The sequence below is a fragment of the Sebastes umbrosus genome, chromosome 6, assembly GCF_015220745.1.
Source record: "Sebastes umbrosus isolate fSebUmb1 chromosome 6, fSebUmb1.pri, whole genome shotgun sequence".
NCBI lineage: Eukaryota > Metazoa > Chordata > Actinopteri > Perciformes > Sebastidae > Sebastes > Sebastes umbrosus.
The window spans coordinates 11,100,229-11,120,804 of NC_051274.1; the positions used below are offsets into that span (position 1 = coordinate 11,100,229).

At 39.3% G+C, this 20,576-nt stretch overlaps 1 protein-coding gene across 1 annotated transcript in view; it reads right to left on the bottom strand.

The window, feature by feature from the left end:
- The window catches only part of LOC119489434 (teashirt homolog 2), a 46,198-nt gene extending 28,583 nt beyond the window's left edge, over positions 1-17,615 (bottom strand). Inside the window, exon 1 of the mRNA XM_037771853.1 lies at positions 16,494-17,615. Within this exon, the coding sequence (XP_037627781.1) occupies positions 16,494-16,533 (40 nt within the window). The 5' untranslated portion in view covers positions 16,534-17,615. The remainder of the gene's footprint in view (positions 1-16,493) is intronic.
- Between the last annotated feature and the right edge of the window lie 2,961 nt (positions 17,616-20,576).

The window sequence follows — 20,576 nt, forward strand, 5'->3', positions numbered from 1 at the left end:
GTCAAGAATAATGATCAGTGTGGGATGCTTGCGAACCATACACACACTCTGCTGTATACGCCTGAAGGGCAGGAGTGCATTCCAGCGAACAGAGCGACGCCGCTCTATATCCAGCCAGAGGTGGAGATGATCCTCTCTCACAGTGGGGCCTTCCCTTTGTGTACACGTGTGTTTGGGGTTGTCTCGGCAACGGCGAGCCAGCTCCTACGCTGGGCCGGGCCCGCCCCGCCCTGAACGCTGTCGTGCATAGCGGAGGGCAGGATCCTGCTAGCGGAGCTAATAGTCTACCTGAGGTTTAGTTAAGTAGGCGCATGTGTGTGTGTGTATGTGTGTGTGTGTTGAGTATATATGGCATCATCAAAGCATGCAAATAATTACAGAGTCGGGTTATTACTGTATGTGACTGTTATTTTCATTAACATTCATTTCCCGTCTCCGGTAAGAATAAATACCCACCCACTAGCTTAATCACAGGTTCATTTCAAACCAATGCAGTTATCTCCATGATATCATCAAGCCCTCATAACTTGACGATGGATGAGGTATTTATTTTATGAGAAGCAGACCTTATAGAGACAGAGGGAGCATTCTGCGTGAAGTAAATACAGACAATAGTGAGTCATTTAACATTGAGCCAGCTTTAAGACCGATATACTGTACTGTGCAATGATCCACACAAAGATCCTGACACTAAAGTACTGTATTATTACAATAATAACCCTGGCCCTCTCTTTTTTCTTTTTTGACACGGCGTGATACTAATACCATGGAACTGGTCATGTCCAAATGGGAACGTGTTTGCAGGTCTTTGCAGATTTGCGTTGCATTGAAATGCAGGCAACCTTGGCAGGAAATAAGAGATGGGAAAAAAGCCAGCCTTTCATCATTTTCCCCAAATCAGTGGAGGAAATGAATATGGATGCCCTCAGGCGTGAGGGGAAGGAAATTCAGGGGCTGATGAGGTCCCTAAAGGATGCGTCTGGACAGTACCGGAACTTTTCAGCTGGGTCGCTGCCAGGGTGTGAGGGCTGCCGCGGAGCATGTAGGAAACACATGCAGGCATGAAGGCGCTCGCACATGCAAACACACGCGCAAACAACTAACAATTAAGGGCACATGAACACACAAGCATGTGCACATAGAGGCTGATTAGCTAAACGGCTTGCAACCCCCTCTCTTTTTTATCATAGGCTTGGAGAAATGGGGGGAAAACAGGTGAAGAAAATGTAGGAATGTAAGGACTTGAAATAGAAATCAGTGTCTTTAAAAGACCTAAACCAAGTGGATGGCTTCTGATTAAAAGAGGCTTCATGTTTCAACAGGACAATCAAAAGTAGAACTATGAGCCTCCACAGGCATACCGATACAGAAACTTAATCAACCCCTACTAAGCCACCCTAAGTCACAAGTCTCAGAGCAAAGGAATACATTGTTATCACTCTTTGCAAGTAGTCGCATGGCACCAACGGGTGCTGCTCGCTTCACCGTGGCATGTGAGGATGTGGCAAAAGAGGCATAAGAATAAGATAACTGGTCAGACGCACTGAGCCAGCAGGCGAGGATGAACAGTGAGGACGGAGAGTCAGAGTGCCCCCCTGGAAGTTTGGGTGCAACGGATCCAGCACATCACCAACTAATTCACTGAGGGGGTGAGGAGGAATTCCTGGTTAGGGATTATAGCAGGCTTCAAAGGAAGCTATTCAAGGCTGCAAAAAGAGCAGTGGCTCTGAATGGAAAGACACAAACCACATTCCTCAACAAAAAAAAACGGAAGTGGATATCATGACATATAAAGTGGATTGTGATAACTGATATGACTGTTTTACATTGTTAAGGCTACTGTTTGCAGATTTAATGAGGCGTTGGGCCTACAAGGTCAGCTGCCCCATTATCCTGTTGTTAGAGACCAACAGTGAGATTAGAAATAATTTGGTGCAATGTTCAGGGTTTGAGCCAGAGTGACAATGACCCATCACTACAGGCTGCACCCAACTGTCCCCCATTAAATCAAGCTGTTAGCAGGCTTCTCGTTTTTAGATTTCATAACAACATTTATTTCATTAGTTAGCCAAACTACAAAATTAAACTGTTGGCTGTTGATCTAGTAAACGTGCATGAAAAACGGTGTCTGTACACTAAAAGATGTTTTGTTAGAGAGTGAAACGTCACTCTTTAAGTTTTTGATATTTAAAACATTAGCAAAGATTGCGTCTTTTTGCTTTTAACAAAGACAATCTAGCGTTAGCTGAATATGCACATCATTTCCCATTATTCAAATACTGTATTCAGCTACAGTCAATTTGTCTGGTTTTCTAGATACAGATCAATTTTCAAGTACTTTGAAGGCGTCTACAAGCGAACTGCTAATTCAAATATTTTTTAGTGGCACAGCCCTGATAAAACAAAGGGGTGTACTTTATTGATCAACTTATTTTTCATCCACTAGCTCAGTGCCCGTTCGGAGCGTGTGCCCGTTCGGAACGAACCGATTGCGGTTGTCGAGAACCGCTCATCGCTTGTCGGGTCGTGAAGAAGTTCGGTTGTAACGTTAGTATATCCAGCAGTAAACGTCAGCGGCAGTCAATGAGGTGTGGCCTGTATAGACCCACTACATAAGCCATGTTCGAATCCATCCGCAGAGCCGTGAAGCCCCACACCCGCTGCTACACAGAACGTTACAGCTTGTTTATTCAAAGTTTATTAATATTGAACGTGTCGCGTGTCCAAATTGCACCAACTTTGACACAGCACGTCATTGGGTCACAAGCAATACACCCGCCAAGTGTGAAGTAGATCTGATGAACGGTTCTCGAGATATGCGAAGGACACACACACACACACACACACACATACAAACACACACACATACATACATATAGACAGATTCCTTGCTTCATCAAGGAATCTGTTAGATATGATTTAATATTTTCCTAAAAGTCCTCATTTGTGTAGTATAATCGAATGGAAACAAGTTGTAAATGTGTCTAATATAAATTGTTCATTATCAATTTTAGGCCCATTTGAACCTCTCCCAGACAATCCTAGCTCAAACACTAGATGCTGCACAGTTAGACTTACAGTGGTGTAAGCAGGCAAGTAAGTGTGTGTGGAAAATATGAGTGCAACCAGTTAGAGTTAAAAGCAGGTATGATCTGAGATGTTTCCGTGATTGATATCAAATCAGATATGATTCGAACACCGTTAATCTCATCCAGACCGGGTTTCTACACTCAAGTAAAAGCAACCAGACTCTCTCTAATGGTGATGATGGAGCAGATTATGCTCGTGTTATTTCCAGACCCATCACTGACCGGCCGCTGCACCGCTGTCCTGCGCGGGTCACTCCGTGTTAAAGTCAGGGCCTTTGGCAAAAGCAATGATCTGTGTGTGACCTCTGTTACATTTTAGGGATGAGCGGGCCCCGGGCGACAGTTACCAGGGATACACTATACAGCACAGAGACGACATGCCAGTCACTAACAGAGAGAGCGAGACAGACAGCTAAAGGGACAGGTAGATATTCAGACAGAATAAGAGCTAAATATAACAAGAACTGGTTTTGACAGGAGGACAAATGGCCACACAGAAAGAAGGAAAGAAGCAGCTATGCAAATATCCAATAAGGGTCCCATGTGTCAATTTCATTTTTAAAGTTTTAGTCAGTTGACAGCTGAGTAGCCTTAGGTGTGTCAGGTCTGGATAAAAGTTTAGAGATCTGGAAATAATCTGACAAATGTTTCAAGCTCTTCTAGACTTTCTACGAGCGCCGTGAGTACAATGAGACAGGCACGAAGACAGACAGCGAGAGGCGACTGCGCCGGACAAAATGTCTTTAGGGTTCCCAATAGACTCTGTTTCACCAGACTGAATAGCTTCGCTGACTGCCACAACACTGACCTCCCACTGACACAGAGAAAATGACCACTTTCTACAACTTTAAAATGGCCTGGGGGGGAGCACGAGATACCAGCGCTGAAAATACAACAGACAATTGCTGACTCAATGTTTGTCAGGATATGGGAAGGAGGAAAATGTGTCCTTGACAACTTAAACGGTTTTGGATTGAACACGACTTATTTTGACAGTTAGTTCTATATCAATGACTTTTTTTTTTTTCTCGCGGGCAGACACATGCACACACACACTTCAAGACAAAAACATATTCTTCAAAAGAACACTTGACGTATTGAAAACAAAAAATAAATACGGGATGAGAAGAATAACCTTGTCACATCTGATGTGCTCTTGTGAGGATGACCAGCACCGACCAGGTTTCCTGTGACGTGCACACCTGTATTATTATTATCAGCCTAATGAAAAACAGCAGTAACACAACACCGTTATTCTCTACGCTCCCTGAGGTGCAATGCAGGCCTATTAGATCCTTCAGCTGATCCATCTACACACACACATACTTGGCCTCACACGCTAAAGGCCATAAAATATGACTGTAACATATTGTACTATTATAGTTTGCTTTTAGAGGCCTCCCTGTCACTCAGTTAATCTTAAGAATGCTGTTCTGGTTTACAAGTAACAGCTGAAAACCGAGCCGAGAAACACGGATCTCGTCTTGATAGGCAGGATGACTTATGGCTGGCCTGGCTAGCAACCTCTTGAATGTCTGGGGCTGAGATATATGACGAACAGGCGAACGTGGGAGGACGTGGAGTCCCTGAAATTCTTGTAAAAGGAGGGGGGGAGAGGAAGGTGATGAATCTGCATCTGCTCTTAACAGTGCAGCAAATGTGGACATACTGTAGTTATCCTCGGTGAGGTCATGGGTATCATTATGTGTTTGGTAGACGTGGGTTAACCTTGAAAACATGAAAAGCTTCCCTGTTGGGTTTCATTGAAGCCAAATCTAATATGTTCACAGCATTTCTAGGAGGTTGCTGCCAGCTGGACGTACTATACCGAGAGCCTGACTTCTTGCTCAATCAGCTGTGGGCTCGGCGTCACGAAATCTGGGTGCCGATGACATCACCCCCCCGCGCCCACGTGAAATCGTTTGTGTGACGTGTCAGAGCAGTTCCTACTGGCAGCCTTTGGCATCGTGTTTGCTCTCAGTCAGACACAGTTGGACCATAATTAGACATGCTGCTTCCTGTACAAAGACCTCCCTGTGTAATATTAATCATGTGAGGATAAAGTTGTAAATCCATCCTCTGCGGAAATTCCCCCCCGCTCTTTCATGTATTCTCAAAAATGGAGAAAAAGGGGGCTATTTCTGTTAAGAGCGTCCGTTTAATCAGATGTCAGCAAAGCGAGAAGATACAGGGGCGTTGAAATCAGCAAGTGATAAAGATTTTAATGTGGCTGTTTTTTTCCGAGGCCGTCACAGCAAACAAAACAAAAAAAACCAAAATCAGATCATTATGATAACTTGATTATGTGCCATATGCCCTGATGACCCGATCTCCACCGTGTGGAGCTGGGTTTCTATGACGACTCTGTGTGGGGTATTTAGTGGAATTAGTTCATCTTCATGGAATATCACGGCATATAAAATGCTGCAGAATAATATTTTTGGTTTCCCAGCATTCATTTTCTTCTCTAAATTATGCCATTCGTCATGCACTCGTTACAAAGACAGTCAATTTTGAACCAATTCCAATTGCCTCTAATTTTTAACTGAAATAATACAAGATGCACATTTTTCATCTGCCTGACATCCATTGACTTTATTATTGTATGGAAATGCCAGACTGCGGCTGAATAAACACAAAGAAAAGTCAACATAATTCACATTTTCCAGATGAAGTCTATTCTTAGGTGTTACACTCTCCAAGTTATCAAAATCAAACAAACTATGAGCTCTTTTTTAAATACTTTTTCATTTAGAGTTTGAAAGGTTGTTTATCTTAGGCACACGCAATTGCGGCAGATTAATTTAAGGGAGGCGCGCAGGTAGCACGACCAATAAGACTGATCATTTTAAGTAGCTCGTAAGTGCATATAGACCGAGCCATAGGCTACAGCACCGACATGTTGTGTGCTTCTCCTTAATCAAGTTGTAAGTACAACAGAATTATTCTACATTCATCACGGACACCTAAGCTGTCACTGCTGTTTAATGAGTATCAATTAAGCTGTTTCAACAGACTAGCTCAGCACATACTGTAGACACAAACAGGCAGGCACAGCCCTGAGGAACACAATGCGGTGCACAGTCTCTTTTAGGGCGAAAACAAAGCAAAGGTGGGGCGTTTTTTATTCGGAACACAATCAAAGAAATCCTAATGTCTTTTTAGTCCATAACACATACATATACACATAACCTTTTTTAAACACTTTAATCTATGCTTAAAAATGAGCCTTTTTTAATATATATATTTCTCACTTTTTTTTTTTCTTTTAAACTTTTTTTTATCTAAATAGATTTACATATACCTTTTTGCTACCTGCATGTTTAAACCTGCAATAGTCTTTTTCAGGAAAGATTTGTGCTTACGCTTAAGTATATTTGACCAATTCGAGTATAGTGGTTACATATATTGAGAATGTGTACGGTACATTTCTTTGAAATTTTATCATTTAAATTAAAAGATTTGGCTTGAATCTTATCTTATATGTTTTATATATGTAATACCTTATCATATATGTTGTTATCTTATATGTTTTATACATGTAAGACCTTCTTATCTTATATGTTTTTTTTATCTAATATGTTATATATACTGTATGTAATACTTTCTTATCTTAAATGTTTTTATCTTATATGTTTTAAATATGTAAGACCTTATCATATATGTTGTTATCTTATATGTTTTATATATGTAATATCTTCTTATCTGATATGTTTTTATCTTATATGTTTTATATATATATAATATATATATATATATATATATTATATATCAAGATAACTTCTGTTATGATTTGACGCTATATAAAATAAATTTAATTGAATTGAATATATAAGAGACTTTCTTATCTTATATGTTCTTATTTTATATGTTTTTGTCATATATGATCTTTGCCTGTTTTTTTTGTTTTTTATTTGAAGCACACTGAGTCGACTACTCCTGTCGTATGAAATGTGCTATATAAATAAAATTGGATTGATTGATTAAATTATCTCTGCCCACATGTGTTGGTACTGTAACACTGCTGTTCAGTCGGATGTCTCTTAAGCACAAGCATATCAATTATAACATTGTTAAATTAGTATATTAAATACCATATATATGAGTTATACAATAAACCATATTGTCATTCATGTCCATATTTTGGCTTCATCAAAAAACATCCAAATTGCACCGCGGAGGTGTCGGGGGCCGAATGTTAATGTGTCTAATAGGGTGCGTGAGCCACTGGACCCCCTGCCATGAGGAGAAAACAAACTCTTTATTCTTGTCACTTTACATTCAGTTTGACATTAAAACTTGTTTGCTGCTCACGAAAATTATCAAATGAGCCATTCAGTATTTGAAAGCTTCGCTAATTAGAAAGCTGGAGTTTCTATCCCCCAAATCAGTGTTCCCATTGAGAGAAGAGTTTGTTAGATAACAACGCTGAAAGCATTAACAATACATGGAACAATTAGCCAGCTAACGGCGCTGGTTGGTCTCCAATGCAATTGTACTAATTCAAATTGTTACTTAACCTTTTAATGTCTTTCATTTGTAAATGAAGCTCAATCTTTAGCGGATTCAAGCAATATGTAGGATAACATTTAACAAACAAAATGCTGTTAAATGTAGTTAAAACATCCAATCGACTATCGCATTTATAGTTAATAAAGGTTGACTTATTTTTGTTAAACATCTGGGCTCTTGATATATAACTTATTTCATTAGCATATTTATCATAAGCTGCTTTGATGGTTTAGTAAATCATCAAATATCCGGAAAAAATGTATTAACAACACTCCATTTGATGTTAAATGCGACCTGTTCTTTATTACTCTTGCATATGGCTGTGCCACTCAAACACAGCAGTTTAAATCAGTGAGTTAAAGGTGTTTAGATGGAGTTAATTACGGGGTGACGGGCTGTAAAATACTTTAAACTGTGCTTATTTTTGCTTGTTTATTTGCAGGCACCAAGACTATATAAAATGTTTTATTTATATAAACAAAGATCAGAAACATAGGAATCATTTTTGCACTGCAATATGGTGGAATTTAGAAATACATTATTTTTCTTTGACTGGCTGATTAACTGATTCATTTGGACTGATGGTTTGCCAAAGCCATTTAAAACAAACCAACAATAGCTCATTACAAATCAGTGCATTCTTGATTGGCTGTAATAACAGGCGAATGTTCAAGATTTTATTCTTTTTTTTTAAAACCAGAGTGTGACTGAAATGTACAAAGTGTGAAAGCCTCTGTTTGACCCGCCTGGAGAGACAGAAGATCACAGGCCAGGAGGGTCAACGGAGCCGGTGAAACATTGACTTGATTCATCAAATTAGGTCCTATGTAATTGCGCTGCATGACGACTCATAAAACATGTAGGCTATAAAGCTGTCAGGAAGCCATCAGCCTCGTAGCTAAATGAAGTTACAAAAGGTGCAAGGTTCACAGCTTCATGCAGTGCTCGAGTTAAGTGTCCAGGAGCACTTCCTCTGGTCATAACCTCAGTGTGTGCCGTCACCGTGGTGATCAGAAAACTGAGCTTGGCTGTAGGCCTGCATCTACATTTTGTGGTTTGCTTATAATCAAATGAAAGGTGGGTTTTACATCACATTATTGATGAAAATGACTCTTCCTATCCTATCTTGTTTAAGTAATATGTGTCGCTTATATTAAAGGGGACATATCATGCTCATTTCCAGGTTCATACTTTTGGTTTCTACTAGAACATGTTTACATGCTTTAATGTTCAAAAAACACATTGTTTTTCTCACACTGTCTGTCTGAATATACCTGTATTCACCCTCTGTTTGAAATGCTCAGTCTGCTCTGATTGGCTAGCGAGAAACATATGGGCACACCTTTGTAAAGGTAGTTCTCAAGCTGCAGGCGATATATTATAATGAGCCTGCATGTGACATCTTTTTTTTTTTATATGTCCCTGCACATGTCTTCACTTGTTTTGTAATCACTTTATAATCCAACAAAAAAAAAAAAAAGACATAGGAAGGGGAACCAAATCTGAATGGCTTGTTGAATCACATGTTTTCAGGTCTAGACAGCCCAGAAAAAACTGACTGGGTTGTCTTATTTCAGTTTCAGTTTGTGGGTTGGTAGGCACTCCAGATTAGGGTTATGTATTGGCAAGATCTGGCCATGTGGTACGTATCATGATACATACGTGATTGCGATATATTGCGCTACTGTAAGAAAGGCAATATACTGTAATTTTTTTTATCAAATTTTAGGAAAAATGTCATAGTATAAAGAATACAACACCATATGAATATAATCTGAGAAAAAAAGGTGACTTTTTTAATGCAATCAGAACAGTAGGTTCTGCATTTTCATTTATCAGTCCCTGTGGCATGAACATCATAGCACTACTTTGAGAAGGTGCATCTCTTTGCCAATGAAAACAAGTATTCACTGCATGTCTCTGAATGTAAACTATTAATAAAAATCAATAGTATTTTTGAGAATCGATACAGTATCACAAGATATAATATCATAACATTTTCAATATTTTCTTACACCCCTACTCCAGAGACCCAAATGTATGTGCACAAGCACTGAAAAAGTGAGTTCTTCATGCTATGTCCCCTATAAATTGAAAAGTGTTTAATTACTTTTCACTTTGCCAAGAAATTAGGTTTTTACAAACCAATAATAATTTTCTCCAGATTTGACTCATCAGATTTAGAATAGTTAATGCATATACTGACATAGTGGAGATAGTTAATAGTATATGAAGACTGCAGCTACAAACAGTAGCAATACTGAATACAGCCCTAGTGTCCTATATTAGTGACACTAAGGCTGTGTCATGATACAGGGGTTACCATTCAATATATTGCGATACTGTAAGCAAGGCGATATATTGTAATTTTTAAAATCTAATTTTAGGAAAACTGTCATAGTATAAAGAACGATGTCATATGCATAAAATCTGAGTAACTATTTTTTTTTATGCAATCAGAAGACTGTCTACTGTCTAACTATTAATTGAAAATTGATAGTGATTTTGGGAATCGATACAGTATCACAAAACATAATATCGCCATACTCAATTGCATCCATATTTTCTGTGATACTATCAATAATTGTATCCGCTGTTGTCTAAAAAACACCTTAATAAACAAATTTCCAAATCTCCTGAACATCTGAATGCATACTTAGCGAACTGACCTCTCACAGAACTGCGGAGCGTGCAGTGTGAAGGCAGTTTACCTTTGTAATTGTTACAGATCACGCCATTAGCACAATATTGTCATAGCTCCTGCTCCTGCAGTCGGTAGCAGCTGAGGGTTAATTTGCATAATAAATCTTAATTGAAGCTCATTAAGGATTAGATAAGAAGCAAATCAGGTACACCGCGGATAACTTAAGATTAATGTTTTCTCCGGGTTTTTTTGGCGCTCTCATATTGAAGGGGAATGTCACATTCATTCATTCGTTACGAGGCATTCTGCATCATTGTGTGGTTTTAAATTCAATTTTAACGCAAAAATCTAAATTGTAATCTTTATAGTTTTATTAAATTATGCTTTGAATGAGCATCGGAGGTGCTTCTTAATAAAACCAGCACATGAACCTCGGCTGGTCTACACCCCTGAAATCAGAGTACAGAGATTTTTAAAACTGCAAATATGATATGGCAACCTCACAAAAAAGCATCTCAGCTTAGTTTAACCCGATCCGGCTGTGATTGTTTTTAAAGACCCCCCCCAACCATATGGCCAACATGTATGCCCTCTGACTGACTATACATGTAGGTCAACAACTACAAGATGGATGTCCTCACTTAAATCTTCTCGACTCTGTATGGAGAAAAAAAAGAGATGACGTGCTCTTGACAAAACTGCAGATGATATGAATTACAAAGACATAAACTATGGTGGGAATGTCTATCATTACAATAATACAAAGCACATGAGGTGCAGTGCGTTTGACCATAAACCATATAAAACATACCGTATACCTCCTCCGTGTAATCAATACCAGACCCACGCTGCTACTGTATTAACTGTAAGCTTGCCTTGCATTCTTATCCTCTAAATCCACATAAATGAACAACCCAAGCTATAAAGTCTCCTCCCTATTTTCCCTCTGTAAATCATTATATCTGTGGGGACCTGGACAAAATACCATAACATAATTTCTTTTGTACTTGGGATGTCTAGCAGAAATAATGAGTTTTAGCCTGCTCGCAATAAACTCTCCCAATATTCTAGTTATTGTCAGACTTAATGAGTAGAAAAAGAAAAAAAAAAAATCATAACAAGAAATCGTCTCTTTTCTGCAGCGATGATCACATGGAAACATTATCCACATGAATCACCCCAACGGCATATCAAATTGTGTCATTTGCCTGGAAACTAGTGCAGGTCTCAGAGGGAAGGCAAGGTGAATGAGCAGTTGCTGTAGAGAGGTGCAACACTGCACAGGCACTTGCTTTGAGACCAATCATAACAGGCTGTTTTTTCCACACAGGAGAGGGAGCGCAGAGCAGAGGAGGAGAGAGATCAATGTGCTGGAGGGCACAGGAGTCTTGGTTCTTATCACCTAGACAGTGCACCACCCTGTCTGCCTCTCACGCAAACAAAAGCCGTCGCAAACTATTAGCTATCTACACCTGTCACCTAACTGGCACGCGGGAGGAAAATGTGATGGGGATCACGCTAAAAACCACCTGACGTTATATTACTCTTTTTTTTTTTTTTCTTACTGTAGTATGAATATACAGCGTGAAAACTAGCTGATGAGGAGAAAGTTATTAAAGGGTATCTCTGTGGGGAGCGCCTGCAAGTTCGAAAATTGCAAGCATTGCAACAAAGTGCAAGTATATGGTTTGGTGTGCTCATAAAGCCAACGCTGGATTTGATCAAAACTAAACATTTGCCTTGTTTACATCAATCCAGAGAGAAAATAAAAAAGATGTAATGCCCACTAATGATAATATCACTTTATTCGAGGCAGAGTTTTGCACTTCGCATGGGCTAAAAAAAAAAAAAAAAAAGCTGACAAAGTGACATTTTTACAAACTACAGTATCTGGTATTAAATGGAGCATTTCACATTTCATTGTATGGATTCAAATTCCCATTTCAGCCTTCAAAGGTACATAAAGAAGAGCTTCACAGCAGCGCATGTTCCTACAGTATTACAAATCAAGTGTCAAAAAGGTCAAAATGATCCAAATGACGCGTTGAAACTATTCATACTGCTACTATCACATGATTTCCAAGGCCAACAAGGAGCTTCGCCTCGTTGTTTTCATGTATTATTTTGCTCTGGTAAGAATTTGTTCTCCATTCTTTCACAACTGTAGAATTGAAACTGTGCATTTCAAAAGGTGAAGCAGTCGTCTGTAATCTGTCTTTACAATATTGTTCCATTGGCCATTTTTATAATTTGATTATTAACCTGATTACTTAGATACTAAACCAGTAATGCTGCAGTCAATGGGAACTCTTGTTTCCTATAGGGATGCACCGATACCGGATCAGATATTGGGCCTATACTGACTCAAATAGCTAAATCAGATATCGGTGACAATGGGGCCGATTTATTCAATTCAATTCTATGTTTATTTACTATTAATATTATATACGGGAATTCGGATTCCTGTTTAAGTTTTGAACAATTTGTTAATGCATTAACAAGGTTTCCACTTGAAATGTAATTCCTTTTTATTTGTAAGATTTTTTAACAAGTTGCTGGTGTACAATTTATTATTTTAATAATAAGTAACAATTCAGTAAATTTATATTTATGTATTTATTTGTTACATTTTGTTTTACAAAGTTAGGAAAGCAATATTTAAGTCAAGCCTGATGTTGCCTTACACATAAAAAAAAATTATCCCAATCACTTCCACACGGAGAGGTATACAGCTTATTAATTAAAGACTGGTATCGGATCGGTACTCGGTATCGGCCGATAGCCAAAGCCAAGGCATCACTATCGGTACCGGGACTGAAAAAGTTGGATCGTTGCATCCCCAGTTTCCTGCAGTTAATCAAATCGTTGGACTATAGGGAGAAGCTCAGAATGGCAAAAAAATATGAGCATCTTTAAAATGTAGTTCTAAGAGATCAAATGTAGCCTTGAAATATAAAAACACATGAAATCACACATGGACTTAAAATTCTAAAACAAAAAAACCTTTGAATTTAAGTCCATCGAGAGCTTCATTCTCTTTTTGATCTCAATGTGTAACAATGGTTAAATAAATTTAAGCAAATCACAGAAAAAAAGAGAGATGTTGTTATAATGGCTACAGACAAAAGAACAGTGTTGTGATACAAGAAAAAAATCCAAGAGGGTGATAATCTGGTATTAAAAAAAAAAAATTAAATAAAGACACCCTTGTATTTGCTGCCATTTTCCTCCCAGCTTTTGTCATTCAAAATGGACTTCCTTTTTCTACCTAAACTGGATAAACAACATCTGCCTTGATCGTAGGATGTTTTCTGAACAAACCACTTAGGAGGAATTTCTGCTAGCCAATTCCCACAAGCTGCTGTCAGTCACTAGCTGGCACTGCAACACTTAATGCCTTTGTCTGTTCTCCAATTTATCTTGTTAACAGCAAATTGGGCTAACGGTTTGAGGCGCAGAGCTATTGTAAAAAGAAAAAAAAAAAAAAACAGTAAGAGGAATACTCCCACGGCCGCGAAATAACATATGGCTCCCTTCACTCAAAAATGCATCCCGTGCACTTATAGGGCTTTAGGTTTACACCATATATAAACCTGATACACAAATTTCAACCTGGGATGTGTAGCCTGATAGCCCTCTGTCTTAGTGATGCTTTCTCAGTGATAAAGCAAAGGTTTAGTGCATCCCATCCTGGACCGCTGAGTAATTGGCATTTTAAATTACCATACAAACCATGCATGCAAAGGAAGTAAATCAGATACAACTGGCCTTTACTAGTGCGTCTGTGGTCTCACGTTTACAAATGTGCCTATTAATAATACAATTCCCAGAGGAGATTACAAGCACCCTGGATGCCGAATGTCCTCTGAATTAATGCTTGGAGCTGGGAATGGTGGGTATTTTTTTTTACATCACCTTGCAAAATACCATTTCCACCAAGAGGGATACTGCATCTTTAAGAGCTCTACAAAAAAAAAAACCCTATTCCTTTGCATCTTCCATGCTCTTATTTCAATACTCCTCTCTCCTTGTTCCCCCTCCACACATCATTAAACATATTATTATAACATGACTGTCAGCCTGCGTCTCTCTTCGCTCCATTCTTGCTCTGCCAGGTAATCAATTTGTCGTCACTCTCTGTAACCCCAGTAAAGTCATCAAGTGAAATGAGTTACAGCTGCAAAGAGCCTTCAAGAATACAGGAGAAAAAAAAAAAAAAATGAACGCGAGAAAAATGACAACACAGCCCAGGAATATTCCACCGCTTGATAGCACATCCCAGGTCTTGAAGATGAAATATTAATGCACAATTTGTTTATCTGCAGGCCCACATCTCTCCAGTGCCGAGCTGTTAATTTTCTATCGGCGCAGACAACGGATCAGTCAGTCATGAACTCTTCACAGCCATTACCGGGAGACATTTTGATTAAGTATTCCTAATGTAGTGGATAGGAAAGAATGAAAACACTCTGCCTGCCAACTTTTGATTGACCATTAAGCCACTGATGAATGTGCCTGTCAAAGAGGAGACAATTACCTCAACAATGAAGAAACTCTTCTGGAAGGCTTATTTCTCTATAGGGCTGACACATTTACCAGAGTACAGGCGAGGCAGCCGAGAGCGTGTAAAGGGATCACTTAGGCATCTTCTCAAAAGTTCTCTGAATAAAAACTGGGGGGCATTGTTTTTAAGAAAAGGGGGCTTTTGGAGGCTGAAATGTGGGAAAATATTTAGTGTATGGCAGCGAGTGCTTTTGTGTGTGTGTACATGTGTGTGTGCAAACTGAGAGTGTGCCGGGCAGATAAGGGTCTCAGTATCTTAAGCGGGTATAAAGAGACGCTATTATTGGCAGAGAACAATCGCCATCTGGTTGCTACATCCGCAACCATAATAAAGACTGATAACTTCTCAACACACACCACAACCAAGTAATTGCATCCTCATATGCTGAAATGCCATTGATCAGACTAGTTTTAATCCGCCAGCTCCATCTTAATGAGGCAGTTTTTTTGGGGGGGAACAAAATGTATAGGAAGTAGGAAGCCAAGACTGCGGAAATATAAAGGTCAAGATCTACGTTGATTCTGTGACCTTGTGAACGTGGACGTTTCTTAAGGAGAAGTTGTGCATTTTTTTGGAAAAGATATGTGGGATGTTTTCGGTGTTTATCTGAAGAGACGAGACGCTGAGATTTAGTGCAAAATCTTACATTATGAAAAGAAAACATTCACACGCACTCCCACGTTGAGCTAAACTGTGTGAGGGCCCTCCTTGAAGATTATTAATTTGCCACACAAACACTAGACATGCACATATGGTCGGTTTTTCTATATTACCCCGCTGACCAAAAAAAGTGAAATGTGTGTGTTGTGGAGGAGTGCGTGTGTGTGTGAGCGTCAACCTCAACCTCTCCCTCTGCCAGCAGCACGGATGGAGTGCATGTGTGTGTCTGTGTGTGTGAGTGAGTGAGTGTAACCCATTCTCCATTTGTCCATAAGATTATGAAGAGTTCATACAGAGTTCATCTGCTACGGATACAGCCGGCTCCACATCTTTCAGCCCCTCTCTGTGCACTTCAAGAGGGGGTCAAATCAAACACACACCGGAGGGAGTTTTTTTTTTCTTTCTTTTTCTAAAACTGTGAGTTGAAAACTTTCTGATCAATGATGGATGAATAAAATACCTCGTGACAGGATTATTGAGGGTTAAACCACACAGCTTTTGTTGTCTTTTTAAAAATCCTAATGAACAGTTTTCTTTAACATCTTATTAATTTAACCCCAAGAAAACTGCAGAGGGGCAGCTTGTGATGCTGCAACCTCCCACCTATTGTTTAATATTTGACCTTTCTTACAGCAGTGTGGTGCCCAAACTGTGGTATGAGGCCCCTATTTGGAGCACCTGAGAAGAGGGGTCTCCGGGTGACATGAGAATTAGTTCAGCAAATTAAAAAAAATGTAGCTGCATGTGTCCATATTCTTCACCACAGTATACACACACAGTTATATAACTGCAGCATACTAAATCCAACTACAAGAAACCTGCTCAGATGGGGGGACTATATGTCTCTCTATAATACACATGGTCTGATGCGGATCTATTCAGGGGGTCCCACATGATAAAAGTTTGAGGTGGGTGAAAACCCTGTGTGCTATATAGGCGAGCTATACACAGAATCATAACAAAGATAATACACACATTATTGCACTCATGTTATTATTATAAAGAGGGAATAAAAAGCGCTTACCCGCAGCCCGTTTGGGAGCCTGCTGTTTCCTCCGTGGCATTTTTTTTTTTGTTGGAGTCGCAGTTCACTACTGTGCCCAGGTGAAATCTGAATGCGGTCTACGATAGTCCATGCATAGAGAGAGAGAGAGAGAGAGAGAGAGAGAGAGAGAGAGAGAGAGAGAGAGCGTGTCTTTATTTTGGCTCTCTCGGAGTAGTTCAGTCTCTCTCACTATGAAACCAAAATCCAGTTAGGAATCGCTTTTTCAGCGGTGGAAACAGATGTTCAGTCGGGCTTCTTCTTCTTCTTCTTCTTTCACCTTCTTCTTTTCCTCTTCTTCTTCTTCCTCTTCTTCCTCCTCCTCCTACGGGGGGCGATTCGTCTCCTTTCACCATCCGGTTTTGTCCATCAGTGCCACATATGTTGATCGACGCGTGTCAGTCAGGCAGTTTCCGCAAGGCAGTTTTTCTCGGCGGATAATATGTGGAGAGGAAATGCGCGTAAAAAGCCTTCTTGGTTTAATGGTACAGTATATTACGCACGGTGCAGGAGAGAGACGGAGAGACGGAGAGAGAGAGAGAGAGAGAGAGGCGATGCCAGCAGACATCGATCCATAGAACAAACTGAACATTAAAAACTCCTCCCTCCTCGCCTGGACTTGATGATGGCAGCGAGACATTTGTTACACTAGATAACCATGAGTTTATTAAAGGAACAGAGGCCAGGGAAAAAGAGGCAGCAGCAGCAGCAGCAGCAGCAGCAGCAGGAGGAGGAGGAACACAGGCTGTGTGCTGCTGCTTTCTATCTCGCTGCCTTTTCTCGGTTTCTGTTGTTTTTCAGATCCTTTTCCTACAGCTTCCGCTTTGCTTTGCTCGCTGAATGAAAGACACAAAGTTTGTTTAAGATTTCCTTCCAACACAGAGAGTCACTGCTCTGGTGTAGCAGAATAACCTGCTTCATGTGAGGGGGAAACCTGCTTACATGAACATTTAGCTTTTAAAATCAGATTACATCTGAGCTGTTCCCTTAGCTGAGTATGTCATTACAAGATGCACTAAACAAGGTGCATTATTATGCACTATATGTATTGTATAGTGTATTATTATGTACTATATGTATTATAGTACTTGTGTACTATATTTAGTTTTAACAGTTTTCTTCTTCAGCTCCTTGTATTTTTATATCTGGTATATTTCTTTGTACTTTGCACTACTAACTTTTTTTACTGCCAACATGCTCTGCACTATGGAACTGTGATGCTGGAAACTTGAATTTCCCTCGGGATTAATAAAGTTACTATCTATCTATCTATCTATCTATTATTACATTATGTTTGACAAAGTTCACTTTAAAAATGCTATTTGTCGCAGTTTACTTAAAACTTGACTGGGAACAATATTTCAGTGGTGTAATCTGATTATGTATCTTTTATTAAAAAAAATAGACTAGTTTACTGCTATGTAAACAGTGAGATTTGAACACATACTTATAATACAAAACAATTAGGTCACCTGGCAATTTCAGGATATTATTTATACATAAACTTTTGTTTATCATATCAACACATTCAGTTTAAACTTGGGTTGCCCCCTCTTAGTCGATTAGTTGACTGATCGGTCGTTTTGGTCTTATAGTCGACTAAGATTTCTTTAGTAGATTAGTCATTTTTATGCTTTTTTCATGCTGAATGACTTATTTGAAATAAGTTTTTCTGGAAATACGTTACTTCCAAGGAACTTATGAGCACATTTCTGGTAAACACAAGATTTAAACTGGTGCTTTTGTGTGGTTCTTTGTGGAGAAACTCAGTTTCACGGATCTGTCGATTAAATCAACTAGATTAGTCACAGACAAAGTCGTATGAGTGATGGTAGACTAAGATTTCTTTGGTAGATTAGTCATTTTTCATGCTTGTTTTCATGCTGAGTGACTTATTTGAAATAAGTTATTTCCTAAGAACTTATGAGAACATCTCTGGTAAACACAAGATTTAAAGTGGTGCTTTTGTGTGATTCTTTGCAGAGAAATGCAGCTTCACAGATCTGTCAATTAAATCACCTCATGGTTTAGTCAATAAAATCGTGTGAGTGTTAGAAGACTAAGATTTCTTTCGTAGATTAGTCATTTTTTATGCTTTTTCATGTTGAATGACGTATTTTCAAGAAACCTATGAGCACATCTCTGGTAAACACAAGCTTTACAGTGGTGTTTTAGTGTGATTCTTTGTGGAAGAACTCAGTTTCCCGGAGCTGTCGATTAAATAAAGACGTCATCGAGTTGCGTGTTTTCTCTGACCGGCTCTTAAAAAAACTAAATTCATTCACTTTGCTATTAAACAAATCAAAGAAAGGCAGTAAATCCTTACTGTGCAATAACAACGCTGAAAATAGGGAATATTTGACTTTTCTGCTAAAAAATAAATTGCAATTAATCGATTATTAAAATGGATTAATCGGCTAATAATTTCAGGTCTATTTTAATGTTACTACCTAAAAGTAACACAGTTAATCAAGTATTTTACTTCTGTAACAGCACTGTATTAGCACTGAAATACCTTATATTTTACAAACAGTTATATGTACAGAATGGGATTTTGCATCAACAGACTTGACATAGAGCTGAAATTAGTAAAATGCTTCCATAAGGTTGACATTTCAATAACTTTTGATGCTGAAATATATTTTTCACACTTCTGCATTTTTATTTTTAAATGAATATGTTTACAATTCAGAGAACCTTTTAAGCTCCACCCTCTAACTTTTTGTATCACTCTGTTACAAGAACAACACTGCTCCTCTCTTTCTCTTTAAAAGCTATACTCATGATGACCTAATCAAATATGAAGTTGAGGTGATGGATGACTTCATTTCAGAGAGACAACACCCCTTAGAGATCCCGGCTCGCCCCGCATTACAAATGGCTTCCTGATAATATTCCATCACCCTATTTTGTGTCTGTCACTCATGTTGCCAGTGATACCAGAGACCTCCCGTGAACTCCACCTGAACCTGTGCGATCAATCATGGCTCGGATCAAGCTTGAGCCATACCTGTCTGACAGCTCTTAACACCCCGTGTGTACACAAAGCGTGCGCGTACGGTGACAGGCGTTACACCGGCGGCGCCCACCGCCACCTCACCTTATCTCTCGCAGAATGGCCTCGCTCTGCTGCCGGCCGCTCGCTGTCGGCCGCTCGCTGTATCCTCGCGTCACCTGAATTTCCCACACCGACTCGCCCACACTTTTGCTCGCCAAACTGCTTCTTAAAAACTTCAAACTTTTTACTCATGCATCACCGTCAGCGGCGGCAGATCCACGTGCAGATGGTGGAATTTGTCATCCCTTAAGTCTTGATGAGCTTTTCCTCCCTCACATGGTTGCAGTTCTCATACCTGGCTGCTTGAGGATTTTCCGGGATATAACTTCAACAGATTTCACTTACGTGTGATCCTCCACTGTAACAAAATGTGACAAACATATGTCTTGTTAGTGATTTTTTTAGGAGCCACCTGTGGCTCTCTTTGGAGTGAAGAAGAAAATATGCAGCCCACATACTGAGAAAGTTGACAACAAAACTTAACGTCTTTGAACTTTGACCTTACAGGCGTCTAAACCTAAAGTGGAACTGCAATCAGATATTTGAAATGTGAACTGAATTTGAAAATCTTCCCAGTTACATAAGCCGATGTTTGCCGAAGCCCGAATTCAGATCATTATTTTATCTCAGATCTCGTCAAGAATTTGAGCTGCATCTCCGTCAAATAACAGGAAGCAGAGTTTGTACATTCTTTGAATGTTTGTTTGGGCTTTTACACCCATGTACGCTTGATTTGCAGGCAGCTCTGACACAGAAAATGTGCCCACATTCTTTGGAAGTCACCCATGGCACTTCTGGAATGTCGAAAAAATCAGCCTTTAATTTATTGTCAACAAAGCAGCTTCAGAAAGTGTCTTTTGACGGCAGCCAGAGCTCTGACCTGAGTTCTCTTATTTTTCGATTTTTCTTCACAGTCTATTCTGGACCATTCAGAGGTGGGAGTGGAGATTCAGGTTAACCTTGAGTGTTACATGCAGTCTGTGTAGTAACCCTGAGATATAAAAGAA